General features: G+C 40.3%; 1 protein-coding gene across 2 annotated transcripts; it reads left to right on the plus strand.

Annotated features, from left to right (window-relative positions):
* The first annotated feature begins 7,445 nt into the window (after positions 1 to 7,445).
* Positions 7,446 to 20,046, plus strand: PLK4 (polo like kinase 4). 2 transcript variants are annotated; one of them, XM_066547920.1, is made up of 16 exons: positions 7,446 to 7,546; positions 8,003 to 8,098; positions 8,532 to 8,627; positions 8,725 to 8,839; positions 9,804 to 10,836; positions 12,332 to 12,432; positions 13,700 to 14,091; positions 14,643 to 14,747; positions 15,155 to 15,257; positions 15,709 to 15,858; positions 16,181 to 16,311; positions 16,665 to 16,756; positions 16,985 to 17,123; positions 17,909 to 18,049; positions 18,936 to 19,042; positions 19,434 to 20,046. In XM_066547920.1, the coding sequence occupies exons 1-16, from the start codon at positions 7,517 to 7,519 to the stop codon at positions 19,531 to 19,533; spliced, it is 2,931 nt and encodes a 976-aa protein (XP_066404017.1). In that variant the 5' UTR covers positions 7,446 to 7,516; the 3' UTR covers positions 19,534 to 20,046. The 2 variants fall into 2 exon arrangements, with proteins under 2 accessions (XP_066404017.1, XP_066404016.1); XM_066547919.1 differs by lacking the exon at positions 7,446 to 7,546 and adding an exon at positions 7,773 to 7,866.
* The last annotated feature ends 95 nt before the right edge of the window (positions 20,047 to 20,141 follow it).

Below are 20,141 nucleotides of genomic sequence, written 5' to 3' on the forward strand. Positions count from 1 at the left end.
TTTCTCAGCTTCACTCTGTCCTACATTCTTCATTCTCCCTGCAAGTATCAATGTGCTCTTCCTTTTATAAGGTTAATTAGATTTTCAGTGGTGCTGAAGCATTTACAATTACAAAGAAGAAAATGACACCTTCTACAGCAAACACGTTTAAAAACTACTGGTCAAGAGCATTTTACTTGCAAATTTCTTCAGAAAATAGTCTTATCCTCACATGAGAGAACACTCCAGGAATAAAACTGAGCATTTTATAAGCATTGAACAGACAAAAGTAAATGTGGGTTACTAATTATGCCTCTGAAGGACAGTGAAATTAAATGATCCATTCAAGTCACAAAATACCTACTGCAGGGGAAAAACATGCTACATTTTCAGAAAAGGAGCCAACACCACCAGGAAGGCAACACACCAGCACAAAAATCCTAGCCAGAGCTTTGAATTCCTCCTGTGAAGCATGGCAGCAACCAGCAGAACAACTCCTGGAAAATAAAATGACAAAACAAAACAGGAAACATTTGTCTTGACAATACTACAGGAAGATGTGGCCCAAGAAGTTTCCTTTCTCAACCAAAAATAACCTTTCCCACTGTACTTACTCTTTTCACATCTTTCAAATGCTCCTGTTGCAATAAATATTCCCCACCTAGTCCATCATCTACCTGCACTGCCTTGTCTACAATATCAAGGCAGGACAAAATACTCTTACATGGTGATTTTAGCATACAGAGTGGAGATGGAAAGTGTGCAGACTGTGTGATGGATTTAATGATAATTCCAGACCAAGCTAGGTCTTAATAAACAGGTCAAATACTGAGACCACCCTTTTTCATGGAATTTATTTTGACTTGCAAAAGTTTTCTCCATTAGAAACTATCACTTAGTGCTCATAAGTGCAGTACAATCAAAAGAATCACAGAAAAGGCATCTGGAAAAACCTGCAGAGTGGTTCATGTCCTGCTGAGGAACAGGGCACAATCTGGGGCTGTGTTCCATACAGCAACAAACACAGACACCTACAAGAGAGGCATCAGCCAAATGAGCAAATCATTCCAACGACCTCATTGTTTCCATAACACAGGCATGATGTCAGCCTGGCTCTGCTGCTCAGGCACTGCCTAAGCTCACCCCTGGTATCCACAGAGAGAGGCTCCACTGTACCACACAGTCACAAATTCTCTAACTTCACTAAAATGGACAGAAGATCTGAGGGGGGAAAAGCTTATGCTGGCATAAATGGTAAAGTCCCACTGGGCTACCAAATGCTGCCAGTATAGTCCAACACAATCAGTAAAAACAAAATCACCACCTGCCTTTGACAGCACTAACACAAGCAACACAGTAATTCCTGTAGCATAGGCTTAAGGCCAGTAACTTCATAGGAGGGTTCAAAGTTGGAATGTCCATAAAAATGTGTTAGTCAGTACAACAAAGCCTTCTGCCACACCAAGCATTTTACTCAAAACAGATTATATTTAATAACCAGCTTCTCAGAATCATTCTTTCAACAAACTTTTTTTTTTTCTTCACTTATATTACAAATGATTTCCCTTCAGCCTAGGATGAAACATGTTGTCACTTTTACAGATGAGTAAACTAAATCACATGGCTAACAAGTTTGACTTGTTTCTTAAAGATACAGATTTAAATAAAAAATTCCTTCTCTGAAACAAACTGAATTTCACTACCAAAGAAGTAGGGGAGGTGAGGAAACAATTTTTTTCCACATCTTTTTTCTCGATCAGCACAGCAGTGGCACAGTCAGTTCCAGGAGGAAGAAGATTTCAGTTCTTTTTTTCTGTCTGGAACATGTTCCCTCTGGAGAACTCGCCATCATACAGACAGATGAGAGCTGCAGCCCTTTCCTGTGTGAGGCTAAGCATCAAAAGTGATCCAGGTCTCAAGATATTTGTTCAGCTCCCTGTCTCAACACAAAGATTCTGCCATCTGAATTCACGTTTCCTCTGAGCATGCTGAAGAGAGAAATGTCATTCTCTCGAGCAGCTATTGTAAATTAGGGCACCCCAACAAAGGGGAGGAATGACGAGGAGGACTCCATGGATATTAGAAGGTTAATTAACTACTTTATTATATTATATTATTCTATACTATATTACACTACATTTAAACTGAATTTGTACAAGCACTCAACCTCACTCCACTGCTCAGCATTTCGTGAGCTGTCTGCTGATAGTCCCAACAACACACATATGGATTCAATTGGTTAACGAATCAAAACACTCACAGTAGAATCTAATTACCAATTTCTTTTAGACAAACAATCTTCTACAACGTATTCCACTTGTGAACAACAAGAGGAGCAGCAATTGAGCTAAGAATTGTTTTTTCTTTCTCTGAAGTTCAGAGAATGTGAACCTCAGAAAATATCCTTGGGAAGTTGTGCTTTCCTTTTCTCTGTGAAGAGAGATGCAGCTACAAGCAGACACACGAGGAATTTGAAGTGGAGAAAGTTTTAAAAAAAACAAAAACCAAAACCTGAGCTACTGCAAGTGAAAATAGAGACTGTACTGCACTGTAGCTATGCTACTGTTAGTCAGACTTAAGCAATAAACATGTCATGGAAAGTTCTCAAGGAAACCAGTCCAGTCTCCCTGGCAGGAGAGAATATCAGGGAGGAGAACTAAGAGCTCAATAATTAAAGCTAAGCAAGGCTTTTGGCTAAGAAAGGAGTTTCAAAGCTAAGCTTTGAACACACTGCTTCATGTACCTCCAAACTTGAGGCACATTGCAAATATACCCCTGGCAGGTTGAAACCACCTTGTTTGAGTCCTGGTGCAGCCACAGCAGCACAAAGCTCAGCACAGGCTACTTAATCCTCAAACACAGCCCAGCCTCTGGCTCCAGTAAAACCAGGCACACATGGTTGTCATGGAAGTGACACAGATGTGAAGCAATTAACTCAACGTACTTCTGAGAATGGAGCATGCAGGGAAAAAACCCAAACAAACCAAATGTGAATTTCACTGGGGGAAAAACCCCCCTTATTCTGATTTTGCCTCCTATTCAATATGAGCAAGGCTGTTCACTATTGAGGTGCAAATGTCACAGAAGAAATATAACATCCCTGCTTTTGAAAAATTTAAATCCCATCTAGGAAACAAATTGCACCTTTGTACAAAGCTGTATAACTTCTCCAATTTCAACAGAACTACAGCTGCTTATGTTTACAGCTGAAAATAGTCCACTACAGTTTCTGTCCTTGGAAAATGCTGTCCTATGATTGCTTCAGAGGAGCTGCATGGTCTAAGCAGGCACTTGAAATTTATTTTCAGCCAAGATGATGGCAAATAACCACATTCATTTAGTTAGTGATTGGTTCTATTGCTAAAACTGACAGAAATCTTATTCTCTTTTCCTAAGCTCCTCTTATTTTAGAGGAAGAGGAAGCTGAGGTTGTTATGGCCCAGCAGCTACATAAATGTCACAGGTTGTCTGGGATCCCAGGAATACAGCAATGCTCACTTGAGCTTGCTCATTGCCACAACAGAGCTTCTGTGCTTCATGTGACCCAAGGTAATGCCTGATGGCTGAGTGAATAATCCTGCATACTCACAGCACAAATAAATACACCTCATACTGTGCTGCCTGAGACAGGTACAGATGATCCCTCCTTTGCTGCTTGTGTGAAGCACAAAGAGTAAATCCATTCATTCTCTTCTGACAGAAGAAGGAATAAACAGTTCTACCACGGCAGATTAACTCAATCTTTTTACACAGGATGTCTTAAAAGAAGATCTGTACTCAATAAGATGTGGGCTTTTTAACTCAAAAAGACTGTTGAGATATGAATGCTCAATTTATTTAATATAAAAACTGTTTCTTACTGTATCTTCCTGCATGGAGGCAATAAAGTGCCATTCAAAACCAGTTGTTTTTTATTCAGAGGTCTTTTTGCATTCTGTGAAATACAGACAAAATTCATGTGCTCACAGTAAGCTCAGTGTGCAGGGAAGTGGTAATCCCTGAGTTCTGGAAACATATATAAGAAGAAATGCTAATTAAAAAAAGGATTAAAATATAAGACAGTAATTGCTCTCATGACTGTTGCACAGTTTGATATGGCTTGGAAACACCATTAACAAAGGAATTGTGCCTAAGGGAGCAGTCCACCTTTGCAGGCAAGACTAGCTGTCAACACTGGCAGCTACACCCACTGCTGGCAATTGAATACTCATCAAGGGAGACCAAGGAAAACTCCAGCCAACACCTAAATAAACTCTTAGGAAGGTGGAAACAATGCTGGCATTGGGCAAGGATAAAAACAGCAGAGCAGCAAAACCTCAGACACCAAACCACACCGAGTGCACCCCTCACCCAGTGCCTATCTGCAGGGCTGCATTTCCAGTGACTGTGGCTCTCAGCTGCCAAGAGAAAAGGCAAAGAAACACAGGAGAAAAGGTTTACAGAGCAGGGGACAAACAGGTAACATTGCACCTGAGGATAAACTGGAAACCAGCACCACCTCTGGATATTGTGATGCTCAAATGGAAAGAGAGAGAAATAGTAGACTGAAGACTTAACATGAATGAAATGCATAGGCAATAAATTGATGCTGCAGTCTTCTCATTTTTCCAGGCTGAATTCAGCTCAGATTAAGTCTGAGGTGGAATGTGCCTTGCATAAGCATTTTTTGGTTTGGTTTGTTTTGTTCCCATGTTATCTTCTGAGTCATAGAAGAACATTAAATTATTTGGCTAGATTGTAACTTAGAGCACAAAATAAATTTTTTATCCATAAAGGTATGGATAATACCCATAAGGAATTGGTCATATACTCCTAATGGAGCATAGTCAGAGTCAAAACTTTTAATGAGTTTTACTTCAAGCTTCAGCATAATCAAGACAGAGAGGTTGTGTTCTCACAAATTTTGGCCCAGTGCATTTTAAGATCAAGTATGTGAGTGGAAATCCCTTTTTCTGCTCATCTGTAAAATGTACTTATTGCAATTATGACTAAGAAGCAGGGTATGAAGACTGCAGACCACTGTAAACGGTGAACACCCAGCAAATATGTTTCAAAATTACTGATCAAACTGCTGAAATACCAGACTGAAACAAGTGCCTGGAAATGAATTGTTACTGACAGAAATTTTGCTTTTCACCACTCAAGTTTTAATCAGACAGGTGATTCTAAATGACAAGAGCAGGGTTTCTCATCTCTGAAAGCAAAGCTGAAAGGTGAGCTCCAAGAGCATTTGTATGGGTGGGCACAAAATCAAAGCAAATTCTCATTTGATAAAATTTTCTATTCTTTGTAGAAACACAGAATTCAACTTAGTGAAAAAGAGACAGAAGCAGCCAAGTCTCCATGATCACATATTTTCCCTTTAATAAAGTAAATTAACAAAAAATACACAATAAACCCACCGCAAACATAACCTGGATTTGGTTCAATTTTGGTTTGGGTAAATCTCTCCTTCTCTAAGTTTTCTAGCATTACCCTCCAGAATGAATAACATGGAAGAAAGCAATCTATAACAGCACCTGGAATGGGCTCCTCTTTCACAGGGTGGTCATGATAAATAGGAAAACAAAACATGCATTTCAGGTGGTGTTGGGCATGAAAATACCCCACTGAAGTTTTGTGACTGTACAACCACAAAGTGCAATTTTTACAAATAAATTGTTCTTGACATGAGGAGTTGGCAACAATTGCACTGAGTGTCTCACGTTGCTGACACACCCTGGCAGGCTCGGAGGACTGCTGGGTGCTCGTCCTGCTGTGCTGCCCTAATGCCACTGAAACACACACCCTGTCACAGCCATCTCTTGGGGAAGGCAAGGCACCATTTACTTGAATATTTAGAATACAAGGTTAACACATCAAAGCAAATATAGTTGATGTATTAACTGTTTAAGTTCTAGTGGTCAAACAGAAGCCAGGACTGATGGATCATTACATGCTCACCACTCATCATCTAATAAGGACACACGAGCGATGTTTCCAAGATTCAGCTTCTGTTGTCTAGACTGGCACCATGAAATACATCTGAGAAAGCTGCCCTGTGTCTGTGAAAAGCAGCAATAAGAAAGAAATATACCTATGGGAAAAAAGTGCAATATATGAACCTTGTGGCCAAGACACAAGCAAAGCTGCAGAGCAACAAATGATGATGTATTAAGATTGGTAAAATGTAACTTCATGCTGCCTTTTGCTTTTTATCATCCTTCCTACTCAGCTCTTTTTTACTGTTGTTGTCCATCAGACTTCTCCACTTGATGCAGTATGTCCTAAATCTTTACATTTTGGTCATGCAATAAAGTTGAAGGAAGGCTTGCATGCCCTATTTTGAGGGAGTGCTATTACTCTCCTAAAACTCTTCTTTAAAGAAGACTTTATGATAGCATTTCTTTCAATGCTTAAGCCCTGAGAATAAGATTAGGTATCTGTGCTCTCTGATAAAAAGTGTCAGCAAAGGCTTTGTTACACGGTTGGTTTGTCTCACAAGCTCTGCTCACAGCAGATGCTGACCCCTGCAGTCATAAATGCAACCCAACAACAGAAGAGTGATTGAGTTCCTTTTTAATGAAACAGAGGAAAGCATCATTTTACTGCACGTTGCAGGCTGGACAATCAGTGGAGGTGCACCTTCATCACTATTCAGGGAAATAATTTGGTCTTGAAATTAAATTCAGTCTCTTTTTCACTGATCTTCCACCCTAGTTACTCAAGCCAGTGATGTTAATTCACACAGCTCCTGGTTTATCTGTAAGGACTCTCAGAGATTGACACAAACGCTTATCCACAATCCACTTTAAAACGATTAAGGAGTGCGTGAAGGAGAAAGTGCAGCTTGATCTTAGCTGTATTTTATTTCAACAATGAAATTTGACTGGTCGTGAAGGAAGTGCTTGAGTTTACGGCCACAAGCTGGCAAACACTGGGAGAAGCTGAAGTGCTAAATCACTCCTTTCATTCTGGATGCCTGCCGTGGCGAAAATAACATCAGGAGCATTCTCCTGCTACAGGAGACAAGATGTTTATGAGGGGGCAAATAGAAACCAACAAAATAAAAATCTTTTCCCCAGCCCAAACCAATTCCAATAACTCGATCTAGGGGGTGTGTCCCTGGCCCTAGCAGCGCGGATCGTGACCAGAGGATCTTCAGGACAACCCCAAAATCTTCCAGGACTCCCTCACTGCGGGACGCCCGGTGCTGAGGGTCCGCGCGCTCCCCTCACGGCGCACGCGCCCTAACGGCTGCCCGGGCACGCCCTCCCCGCGCACGCGCGGCGGCTCCTCCTCCTCCTCCTCCCAGCCCGGCCGCTGCGTGACGCGCTTGCGTCAGACGCAGCCTCGTCCCGGCTCGGGGCGGGGCCGGGGGGTAACGGCGCGACTTTTCAAAATGTCGGCGGGGGGGGGCGCGGAGCGGCCGCCCCCGGGCCCGGGAGCGAGCGGGGCTGCGCCGCGGCGGGCGGCCCGGGGCGCCCTGATGGGTTAACCGCGCTCCCAGGCTCTCGGCACGACCGGTAGCGGGACCCGAGGGAGAACGGCCGGCGCCATGGCGACCTGCATCGGCGAGAGGATAGAGGTGCGGCGCGCAGCCCCTCGGGGCGCGGAGGGGCCGGGCGCGGGCTCGTCCCGCTGCCGGCGGGGGTTGGTGGGAGCGCCATCCCTCCCGCGCCTTCGCCCCGGCCCCACGTGTCGGCGGGGAGCGGCGGCTCCGCGGTGCTGCCATGGCAGCCGGGGGCGGGTGTATCCCGCGTCCCGGGAGCCGCGGCGGGAGAGGCGGCGGGAAGGCCGCGCCGCCCCGGGCAGCGGCAGCGCGGTGCCGGCAGGAGGATGCGGCGGGGGTGGCTGTGCGGGCCGGCCGGGCCCCGCCGCCGCCGCGCCCCGGAGAGCTCCCTGCAGGTAGCCCCGGGCCGCCTCGGGTTTGTCCGGATCTCGGGGGTGCGGGGACTCCCTGGAGGGTCCGCATCGGGAGGGGCGCTGCGAGGCTTGAGTGACAAAGCCCCAGGTTAACGAGCGCGGTTTGTTGGTCTTGCAGGATTTCAAGGTGGGGAACCTCCTGGGGAAGGGCTCCTTCGCGGGGGTCTACAGAGCAGTGTCCCTGAAAACCGGCCTGGAAGTGGCCATCAAAATGGTAAGGCAGGCGGCCAGAAAGTATCCGTCTCCTTAGAGACCGAGTGGGTGATGCAGTTGGTCACTGATGTTTGGGTTGAATGTTTGTAAATAACGGACATAAGATCGCGACTCGATCCTGAAAGATGCACCATAGCTAAATAGACTTAGTAACTAATAGAAATGCTTTTTAGTGTTAACTATATTTAGCCTGTCTGCATAGCAAAATGAGATGTAGGTTTCTCTGCTTAAGTATTTCAGAAAATATGTTAATAACTGTTAGTGTTGATAATGTTAACACTTGACTGCTTTCAGTTGTGGTGTTCCTCCAATTATCTATAAGACTTGTTCATTAAAAGAGTACATTAAGTTAAACTATGTGAAAACTTTTTATTTAAAAATTGTCAGGCAAACATGCACTGAACCTCCTAAGTTATGCTGTGATCCACTTACAGATAGACAAAAAAGCCATGCACAAAGTTGGAATGGTAGAGAGGGTTCAGAATGAGGTGAAAATACATTGTCAGCTAAAGCATCCATCTATACTCGAGGTAAGAACCTTGGGGTTTGTAGAGAGGGCTATATATGTGACTTGCTGCAGGATCTACAAAACAGAATTTCATTTTTTCTTTGGTTTTTTTTTTCCAGCTTTATAACTATTTTGAAGATAGCAACTATGTGTACTTGATACTTGAGATATGTCACAATGGAGAAATGAGCAGATACATAAAGAACAGAAAGAAACCCTTTTCAGAAGATGAAGGTGAGATTTTTTTTTGGTCTGTGGAGCCGTCTGCATTACTAATTATTAATATTAAATTCTAGAGGAAGAGTGTTTAAACCTGCCATCAAAGTTTCTATACCTTAAAATCTTGTGGTAAGTGATAATCTAGAGATTGATTATTACTGTGCATATATTCACTTGCATTTCTATATATATTTGTTTCTGTTTGTGCTATTTGGAGTATAAAAACATGGTGATCTTAGAAGGCAGAGACAGAGAAAGTAGAGCTTACCTTTGTACTTAAAATTCCATTGAAATGTGGGTTAAGACAGGGAAGAGGAAAGAAGAACAGAACATTTGTTTCTTTTTGTGCTATTTAGAGTATAAAAACATGATAATTATAGAAGGCAGAAATAGAGAGAAAGTACAGCTTACCTTTGTACTTAAAATCCTGTTGAAATGTAGGTTAAGACTGGAAGAGGAAAGAAGAAGAACAGGAAAATTGGCAACTTCTGCCTTTACTGCTTCCAGACTCACCTCACTGCTCACCTCTTGCTCAGTTCTTCTTACTGAGAAGAGGAACTTCTTACCTGCTTAAGAAGTTTCCTGCTTACCTGCTTCTCTATCAGTTTCTAATTTAATTCCGTGATTCTGCTATAGATAGGGATTTTTTTGGGACCTAGGCCACAGGACTGGATTCATGGGGTATTGCTATAAAGACATCATTAGTTTAACTTGTATCTGGCTTTAATTCTTAAGAACCTAATTTGAGAAAGTTTGGGCCAATTGAAAGTATTTCCAGTCCTGTTTCCTGTGTTACATAAAGAACAACGTTGTGCCATTTTGCTTAAAGCAGAAAGGTAACTCCAGTTTCACTAGTCTGACACCTGAACAGCCTCGTAAGAAAAAGCTTAAGTAAGATGAATAGCAGGCTTAAAGCTGAGTTATCTTCAGAGCTAGGATTTCAAATCTAAGAGTGCAACATCTGGTTTTGTTTTGACAGCGCGACACTTCCTGCACCAGATTATCACGGGCATGCTGTACCTCCATTCCCACGGAATACTGCACCGGGACCTCACCCTCTCCAATATCTTACTCACCAGCAACATGAACGTCAAGATTGCTGATTTTGGCTTGGCCACTCAGCTGAAGATGCCTCATGAGAAGCATTACACCATGTGTGGAACTCCCAATTACATCTCCCCGGAGATCGCCACGAGGAGCCCGCACGGGCTGGAGTCGGACGTGTGGTCTCTGGGCTGCATGTTTTACACCCTGCTCATTGGCAAGCCGCCGTTTGACACGGACACGGTGAGGAACACGCTGAACAAAGTGGTGCTGGCAGATTATGAGATGCCGGCCTTCTTGTCCAGAGAGGCCCAGGACCTCATTCACAGGCTACTGCGCAAAAACCCCGCGGATCGCTTGAGCCTTTCCTCCGTCTTGGATCATCCTTTTATGGCCAGGGGTGGCTCTGCACGGAGCAGAGATCTGGGAAGCTCAGAAGATTCCATGGACAGTGGAAATGCCACCATCTCTACGACCTTCATGGGCTCTTCCAGCATCAGTACCAGCGGTAGCTTGAAGGAAAAGAAGAAGCTGTTAGTTGGACAGCCGCTCCCAAATAAAATTACTTTTTTTCCTACAAACAAGAATTCCAGTAATAATTCATCAGGAGATGGAAGTGGTTCTTTCCAACAGTGGGGAATTCAGGGAAAGGAAACTGGAGGAAGTGGCAGGGGAAGAAGCGCGCAGCCTGCCGAGGAGAGGCCGCATTCCCGCTACCTCCGTAGAGCCCACTCCTCAGACAGGTCTGGCACATCCCACAGCCACACTCAGGGCATATCCAACATCATGGATCGATGTCACTCCTTGGAAGTGCTTTCCAAGCCTAAAATAGGAACAAGGGAGAACACAGAATACTTTTCACCTGCCAACAGCTATACTGATATAGGAGAAATATTTAAGGAGAAGACTTCTAGTACTTCTGGTTCTTTTAAAGAGCAGATATCTCCACCTGTAAAAGACCAACCACAGTAAGAATCAGATTTTTTATTCCTGTTTTGTTTTCTTTCCACTTGCAGCAAGCTGATGATTTCTTTCCCCACAGTAATTGAGGTAGAGAGCCTTGCTGATTGTTCTTTGTAGAAGAGGCAGATGAAGGGAGAAGGCATTCAAAGTGCAATTATCAACATTTTTACTTGTTGGTCTCTTGGGGTGATTTTTTTCTTATGCTTAGAGAGGATAAAACAAAAATTTAGTAAAGATTAGGCAATAGATTATAAAGATGGTGTGCCAGAAGGAAAGGATCAACCATAGATAATTATCTGAAGTTGAGTCCTGTATTTATTTGTAACTTCTTTGGGAAAATCCTGGCTCCTTTTCTATAGACTTTCTATGAGAAGAATATCAAAAGAATAATTTTCTGTCTTCCATATCTTAGTTCCTGCATTTCTCTCCACATTAAGAACTGGCATGATTTCCTATGTTTTCTCTTTGCAAATCAGTTCAAGGAAAAGACAAACAAGCACTTTTCCCTGTAAGAAAAGTAAATGGAGTAAGAAGTTTTTTTGACTGTTCTCAGGTGTTTGACATAAGCAAAGTTCAGTGGGCATGTGCATTCTTTCTAGTTTGAGAAATTTTCGATAAATCAAAAGTTTATACAAATGTTACTGTAATGCTTACTTTTGTTCCCCATGACTTCACAAAGCCATGCTGAATGTAAACATGAGAGGATGTTAATGTGAGTGTGGGGATTAACTTAATGGTTACAACTTTTTAATAATAATCGATTATAGGAAAGCCTCTTACACCTGTAGTTAGCTCGCACAGCAAAATACTAAATGCAAGTCCTGAGACTTGAATTAGATGGTTTATATTCTGTGGTTTTGGGGTGGTTTTGCTGATAAATGAGCCCTTGCCAATGGTGAAGTAGTCATCATCACTCAAGAGAGTGCAGACAGTTCAGGCTATGGAGATAACAGAACCTCACAGGAGCTTAGTGTGAATTTACAACAGATCAGTGACTCTGCAGTAACTGGTTTTGTGTGTATTCTTTATCCTTCAACACATGGATTCTATCACTTGTGGCTACATATATGTGATCATCTAAAAGACTGGTAAAAAATCATTATAATTTCTGGGTTTGGATGTATTTTATACAAATTCAAATGATTTTGGGTGGTAAGATTGGCATCTTTGAGCTGCATGTTTGTTATGCTGAGTGAGACACAGGGGGCTCAAGGGTGTCGTGTCATCACTGGGTCTTCTCCAAGGCTGTGAATTAAGTGCTAGATGTGAGAACAGCTACTGCTGGCAGCATTATCATCACTTTTCATTCCATTTGGAAACTATTTTATTTGAAAATAAAATAATAAGAAGCACTTTCTATGTTGCCTAGAGCTACAAAATGCCACTTGCATTTCCTAAATGTTCCAAGTGTTGTGGTTTCTGCAGCTGTAGCATTCTATTTTTTGTTGTGCAAGTGTCTTTGATGCAAACTTGATTATGTGTGTAACTTTTATTTTGTAGCCCAAATTATCTGTGCCCAGTGAAGCCCCAGATTGGTTTGTTAGAGCAGAAGTCCCAGGCTGAGACAATGCAGCAGTGGCTTGGAAGCATGCAAACAAATGGTGTGTTACTCATCACTTCTGTATTTTTGCAGTCAAGTTAGAGACTTGTAATAGTTTCAGTGGGATTTTCTATTATTCTTTTCTTTCTTTGTACACTGAATTTGAATATATAGTTTCCTAAAACAAGCTTGTTATTTTCTACTAGTATTTTAGGAAAAAAAACCAAAAACAAACAAACAAACAACAAAAAAAAAAATAAAAAAACCCAAAACTCAAAGAGGAAATGAGAATTTTAGACCCTGACATAATTACTCAGTTGTGTCAATATGTCAGAGTAAGTATATGACAATATATATGACAAATACTAGCAGGTGACTTGAAAGCCCTGTTAATTTAGTTGTGCAATTACAATTAAATAAGAGAAGATGGGACCTCAATGAATGAGAAAGATAATAAAGCTGCAGAAGGATGGGTGGAGGAAAGGACAAAGACACAGAAGGGAAGGAGGTGTTCTTTGTTGTGCATCATATTATATTACATCATTTGCAAATAAAGTAATTTAATCATAAGAAGAAACCATAAATCCACTCTGGCCTTTTGTGGTTTGATATTACTGGACTCCTTCCCTTCCTGTCTACAGGGAATTGGAATCAGAGAACATATGGTCTGAATAATCCTATTTAATTTTTGGTCCCTTCTCAACTGTTCAGCCACACAACAGAAGGAGCACAATAATGATGTGGGTGAGGTGAAAGTTGATCAAGGACTTAAATATCAAAACTAGGGAAGGAATTATAGGAAGGTTAAATATCAAAACAGATGTTTAAAAGAAATAAATGCAAGAATTTTGAAAATAAAACAAGGGTTTTATAGTATGCATTTAACATTTTGAGTATTAAAACCTCTGGTAGATGGTAAAACACTAGTTAGATAAACTGCAGCTTATATGAAATTTGCTACTAGTGGTTATCTGAATGGTAAATAAGCTGTTTTTCAACAAATTAAACTAATTCTTGTATAAGAATCTATTTGAAGTCCTAGTATTTTGTTTATAAATTATTCTTTAAAATTATTTGATGTATAAAAACTGAAGACCATCTTAACTGCAATGTAGGAACAGCTTAAAGTAGCACTGGAATTTTGCTAGCATTGGTATTGATGGTACAAAAAGGCCTGATGATTTGGACTGAGAATTAAAGAAATCCCATTCTTCCCTTTAAATAAGCCTTCTAAGACAATCCCTTAAAAAGCTTTTAAGCTATACTAGAGTTTTTTCCTTCTGGCTCTGACTCTTTGAATCTGCAATGTCCCTTTGTGGTGCTTTCAGATGCTCTGGGACTTCCTGCAGACCTGAGTGGCAAGAGTAACGCCCAGGGAGGCTTTCGGTACCACCTGGATGTGCAGCAGGATGCACCAAGCCATGCATGGAACACCTTAAAAGACATAAGGAATCATGGAGCATCTGGGGACTGTCCACATTCTTTAAACCACAGAAACCCAAAGCAATGCATCCCTGGAGTTGTCTGCAAAAATGAGAAAATTCAGCCTGGTCTCTGGCTGAACTCCAGAATGACATGTGGCCTTTGGTCAGCTCCAGAGCAAAACCAAACTTGTGGCCAAGAACCATCAGCACACCAGAAACCTACACTGAGAAGTGTTGTGTCACCTCTCACGGCTCACAGGCTGAAACCCATCAGGCAGAAAACCAAAAATGCAGTGGTAAGTATCAGTTCTGAAAATGGGAACAATTGAAGTGCTTAATATGGTGTGACTGCCTCTTAAAAATCACTTGGTAAAATAGAAATATATGGTTTTAGGAAACTGAATCTAGGATAATTTAATTTAAAATCATAGGATAATTTAATGCTAAATTATCCTATATATATATTATATATTATATATTATATATATTATATCCTATATATGTTTTTAGGAAACTGAATCTAGGATAATTTAATTTAAAATCATAGTAGTAAGATGCATCTTAGCTTTTGTATAGAGAATACTTAAAGCATAATAGAGCAGACCTGTCTGTGTTTGCTTTTTAGAAGCCTCACCCTCAGTTACCAGGCTGATACCCTTCAGTCATCTTGAAGTGCTCTGCTTTTAAAAAAATAGCACTAATAACAAAAGTTACTATAAGAAGCATTTATCTGTTTGAAGTACAATTAAGGCAAAAGAAAAGCATTTATTAAAGCATTTGTGGGGGGAACAAAAAGTGGTATATCTTACCTTTTGCAGAAAGTAAATTCATGTTTAATCTATTTTAGGTGAGCATTCTAGATACTGGGGAAGTGTGTATGGAGTTTCTGAAAGAACACCGCTCGCAGGAACTTGTGAAAGAAGTTCTCAGAATATCTTGTGATGGAAATGTGGTGAGTACATTTTTGATTTCTTCATTGTTTTATGAAGCTTGGAGTTCATTCAGAGCTGTTTTTTTCTTTTTAAGTGATTATTTCTTTTGAAATCCACTGTTTATATATGCACAGCTGTAAACTCTGCCCCTCCATAATAAAGCCATATAAATATAGGGAGCAAGCAATTATTTGAGAGAAAAAATTGGACTTGGCTTTTGGAATAGGTGAAGTATTGGTGAAGAAGTGCTGCTGTTAAATAATTACTTAGAGTAATAGTGAATTTAAAGAATCAACTAAATCTACATCTTCACTTTCATGGTGAATTGTAGTAATTAATTAAAATGTGAGTTATTTCCATCCCTGTTAAAAGTGCACAGTGCTGTACTAAGTTGCAACTACACACAATTTTTGTTCCCTTTTTGTAGATTGCAGTTTATCATCCCAATGAAGGAAGAGGTTTCCTTCTTGATGACAGACCTCCTCCTCCTCCTGAAGGCATCTGCACGTATAATTTTGACAACTTGCCAGGTAACCTGAAATTTACTTTAAAATTATGATGCTTAATGTGATATTTTAAGTGAATCTTGTGACTTGATAGCTTTTATCTATTACTTTTCAGATAACTCTGAAGTAAAACTCCTTTCAGAATTATATTCAAATTTCCAGTTTAACTGGGAAATGTTTTGAAACTTCACAAGGAAGTGTAACCCACAGGTTTTGATTCCTTTTATATGGAAGCTTTAAGGAGTCTCCCCTTACAATGTAGTGTATTAAAATTAAAACTCTTTTAATATTTTCCTTATTCGTACCAGGAGCTGTTGGTGGAAATAAGTCAGTTTCTCTAAACATGCCTGTCAAGTACTTAAATACTACTCACAACTTTCAGCTATCAAATACATAATTTAAATTACTTCTCTTCAAGCTGATGCACAGTGTTTGATCTGCTAAATTCTAATTTTTTTTAAATTTTCTTTTTTAGAAAAGTACTGGAAAAAATACCAGTATGCAGCTAAGTTTGTGCAGTTGGTGAGAACAAAAACCCCCAAAGTGACGTTTTATACAAGATATGCCAAGTGCATGTTGATGGAAAATTCACCCCCTGCAGATGTTGAAATTTGTTTTTATGATGGTATGTATTCATTTTGGCAGTTATGCAAATAGCTAAATCATGATTTTAGGGCTGCACTAAAATATTACCCAACACTAAACAACCTCCACTCCAGTTTGAAGAAAATACTGCACTATAAGCAGTTTTTTGGACACCCTGCCTTTATTTTAGCACTTGTAGATTTAGTTGATTCTTTAATTCCTTAGTGATATCTTCCTCAGGAAGTACATGTTATTAAAGTGTTATTTGAATTATACTTTGGTTTTATTCATGAGCTCTTCTTTCCATGGTTGAACTGTTGTTTTATACAGCTCACACTGAAAGTGTTCACATTTTCTTGCAGGAGCAAAGATCCATAAGACAGCTGGTTTAACTCGTGTGATTGAAAAGTCAGGGAAATCCTTCACTTTGAAAGGAGAAAGCGAAGCAGGGTTGAAGAAGGAAATCCAGGCTTATATGGATCATGCAAATGAGGTAAGGTGTTTTACACAGGCCTTTTCCAAGCATCTTCCTGAAAATTCACCTCCCCTTTCACAAATGTGCTTCCTGTGGTGCTCTCCATGTTTTTCATTACACTATTGAGGAGGGAGGGTGAGGTAATGGTGACAATCCCTCACAAGCAAGACTGAGGGGAAATTCTTACTAGTGTGTAAAGCAGGTTTGCCTGTCTGGTAAAAGGATTAAACAAACAAATGAAGCTGCTTTATACAACTTGAAAAATTCAGAGCTGTTGAAGTTTCCTTAGGTGGCCTCACTTGCCACACTAAATGTGTATGAAATAGTTATACAAGTCTCAATTTAAAACTTGAATAAACTCCTCATTTCAGGGACATCGTATATGCCTTGCACTGGAATGTGCTGTTTTGGAAGAAGAGAAAAGGAGTGGAAGTGCTCCATTTTTTCCAATAATTGTTGGAAGGTAATATCTTTCAGTTCAAAATACTGATGTATTTGAATATTTATGTATTTATTGAATATTTATTGCATACTTACGTATTTGAACTGAAAAACATTTCTGCAGAAGGCTCCTGCCATCAGGTGCTTTGGACAGTCTGTGGTAAAATGAAGGAAGAACTATGTCTCCTCACTTGTTTCTTTAATCCCTTTTGGACAGACCTTTTCCCTGCTTTTCTCATTATTTTTCCAGAAAACCTGGTAATACTGAATCACCACTGGCTGTAGCACCTCCACTGTTGGACAAGACAAACTATTCAAAAGAAGCTGTGGCATTGGATAGAAATCAAGCTGCCAGTTCTACTCCAGTTCAGACTCCAAACTGTGCTCCTGTAAGTACAGAAGGATGTGCCATGGAGACCAGTCTCCCATGTTGCTGTTTTACTTCAGTTAATGGAATTACATTTGTATGGCCACAGGCTTTTGTTAGCCTGTTGTGAGCATACTGACTAGAATAAGCAGATTTTGATACCTGGGTTTAAGAGCATCTGAAAAATCAGAACACTCCAAAACTTTACCACAAATGCCTCCTGGGAACAGAGTTTGAAAATTGCTTACTTGTGTTAGACAGCACAGTCTTCAGTTTGAAAGCTCTGATGTGCCCTCAGTGCTGTATAACAAATGGTGTCACAAAGGGTATTGGCACTTGTTGTTCTGAAATAATAAAGTGTTAGTGTGTACATAAGAAAAAGGTAAGTGTGAATATATGTGTAGCCAATAAGGCTTTGTGAGCAATTTCATCTGGCTTGTTTAAAAGGCCCACCAAGCTTTGGTTCCTGATGAAACTTCCTCAGCTGACTGAATTATACTGGGGTCTTGGCACACTGAGTTTTATTGTGAGCTTTGTTGAATAAACATCAATCTACATTTGTAGGATCTGCATCTGTTTGATTGTGTAGTTCACCTTCCTAGTACAGAATCCTGTACATTTCCACCTGACTGAAGTGAATTGACAACAAAAAGCTGTGTCCCTGTGGGCTTTTTATACTGTAATGCTGTGAAATGAAGCATGGAGGCTCAATCTGTCTGCATACATGAACAGGTGGCAACTGACCACTGCAGCTCATCAGGAGGATTAATGCCAAGGCTGTTGATTCTGTGCATCTCTGGGTTTTAGGTGGTGCCCTGTGAAAAGCCTGCATTTCTGACTAACACTGTTGAAAAGACCTGCTCCTCTGGTCATCCCACGGAATGCAGCCCAAATTCAGCCCAACTTGTCAAGTCTGTTTTTGTGAAAAATGTTGGTTGGGCTTCTCAGGTGAGAAATTAATAAAGGAGGCATGTCTGTTCTTTTTCCTACTAGTTTGAGATATCTGTTTTTATTGAAACTTGATTTGTGAGGAACCATTCACTTGTGCACTACAGTTTAAGTCTAAAATTTGTATGCATAAAGATACTTTTAAATAAGTGTCTTAGATAAAAACCATGGTGAACTACATAACTAGAAGAAACCCAAATAATAGTTCAGTGTCTCAGTTATCACAGTTTTCCTTTGGCTATTACTGCCTGTTTCAGTGTCCTTTGTCTTTTAAATTTGACTCTAGTAAAAAACTGAAACTGTTTAACTTCTCTGTTCACTAATATAGATGCAAAGGTGTCATGACAGAGTTTTTAATAGCTACTGACCAGATCTATGCAAGAGAAATGTATTTTGCTCTACAGCCGGAAAAGCTGTTTCCTTGCAAAGCCATCTTCCCTCTGCTTTTCTGTTGGATAAGCTTTAGGTTTAAAACATTATTCTTGGCTACCCAGATAAAGTAAGCTTCCTCTCCTAACAGAAAAAGCTCTCTTGATTATATATAAAGGTTAAATTGTGTATAGTTGTGAACTCTCACAAATGGGCCTCTTTTTAGTGTTTGGCCCTTCATAAGATTTCTTTAGGAGTGGTTAAGCTAAAGGTAATTCTTCCTTTATCTGGTATTGACAAGGATATCTAAAGCCAAGCATCTGAAACCTGAGGAAGTCAGCATGAGACTACTTCCTCCAAAGTAATATCCATGCAATCTTTTTCTTTAAAAGACTGACAAAATACCTAAGTCCCTTCAGCAATTTTGAAAAGCTTTCAATTTCCACTATTAGAAGAGTTCTAGGTTTGTAATTTTGTATTTTGTATCCTCAAACCACAATGTAACTTCTCTCATCAGCTGACCAGTGGAGCAGTATGGGTTCAGTTCAATGATGGATCCCAGCTGGTAGCCCAAGCAGGTGTCTCCTCCATCACTTACACTTCTCCAGAGGGCCAGACAAGCAGGTGAGTCTGTTCCTGCCATGAAAACATCCAGCTAACTCAGTACAAGGCTGCTGTACATCAGCTAACTTCATAGCTGCTCCTGACTCTGGTTTGTAAATTTTAAACCTTAGCATTGCCATCACTTCACAGTTGGTTAGCTTATGTAAGCTTATTAAATAAAGAGAAGCACCCATAGCCTACTGATAACAAATAAATATTCATTTGTTATCTGGATAACAAATGACTAAAACAAGCTGGGAATGCATCTACTTGCTCTCCAGAGTACAGCCACTATTCATGTGTAGTATTAAAAACAGGGAAGCTGAGGAAAGTAGTGTTTTGAAATAATTATATTGTCATGAAATAAATTATTTAAGCATCTCAATTTTTCTATGCTGCTTTGCCACTCTAGGTATGGAGAAGATGATAAGTTGCCAGAATACATCAAAGAGAAGCTGCACTGTCTGTCTTCTATTCTTGTAATGTTTACCAATCCAGCTGGTCCTCACTGATTCAAGGAAACCAGGTGTCATGGCACAAGAGCTTAATAAACTCACTCACTGACTTCCCAGTAAAGTGACTGATCTCACTCAGCCTATGCAGAGATTCTTCCATAATCTGGTAAAAAGCTAGGAAGGGGAGGGTTGCTCTCTTTATGTGCAGCAAATTGTGTGTGAAGTCTCATAAAAACATATTTTTCATTAAAGTGATGGATAAACTCACTCAAGCCAAGCTTTGAGAAACTTAGTTCTCGACTGTGTTAAGTCTTGGGAAATAATCTGAATCTGTTGTATTCTTTTTTTCTTACTCCACTGCTTCCTCAGTGCCAACAATCAAGGAAAATGCATCTGTGCTATTCAAGTACTTGTATTTGTAAATAACTTATATTTTTATGTCTTACAAGTAATATATGTAAATATGTATATGTTTTATAAGTCTGTTTTTATTTTTTGTAGCAGCAGCTTAAAACTTCCCTGCACAAGCATGTTATACAAAAAAAATAAATGCAGTGGTAATTGCCTGGATCTATTTATTTGTTTCATGGTCAAGTAATGGTTAAAGGAGAAGAGTTAAGAACTTTAGGTGGTTTTACCTTGTTTTACACATTGAATAATACTTA

This window comes from Molothrus aeneus, chromosome 4, assembly GCF_037042795.1.
Source record: "Molothrus aeneus isolate 106 chromosome 4, BPBGC_Maene_1.0, whole genome shotgun sequence".
NCBI classification, from domain to species: Eukaryota; Metazoa; Chordata; class Aves; order Passeriformes; family Icteridae; genus Molothrus; species Molothrus aeneus.

Bases quoted from the DNA above. Each gene is read 5' to 3' on its own strand.
- PLK4 (XM_066547919.1), top strand. From the start codon at position 7,798: ATGCGGCGGGGGTGGCTGTGCGGGCCGGCCGGGCCCCGCCGCCGCCGC. The intron at 8,628-8,724 runs GTAAGAACCTTG...TTTTTTTTCCAG, and splicing joins AGCATCCATCTATACTCGAG to CTTTATAACTATTTTGAAGA. The intron at 16,312-16,664 runs GTAAGGTGTTTT...TCCTCATTTCAG, and splicing joins ATATGGATCATGCAAATGAG to GGACATCGTATATGCCTTGC.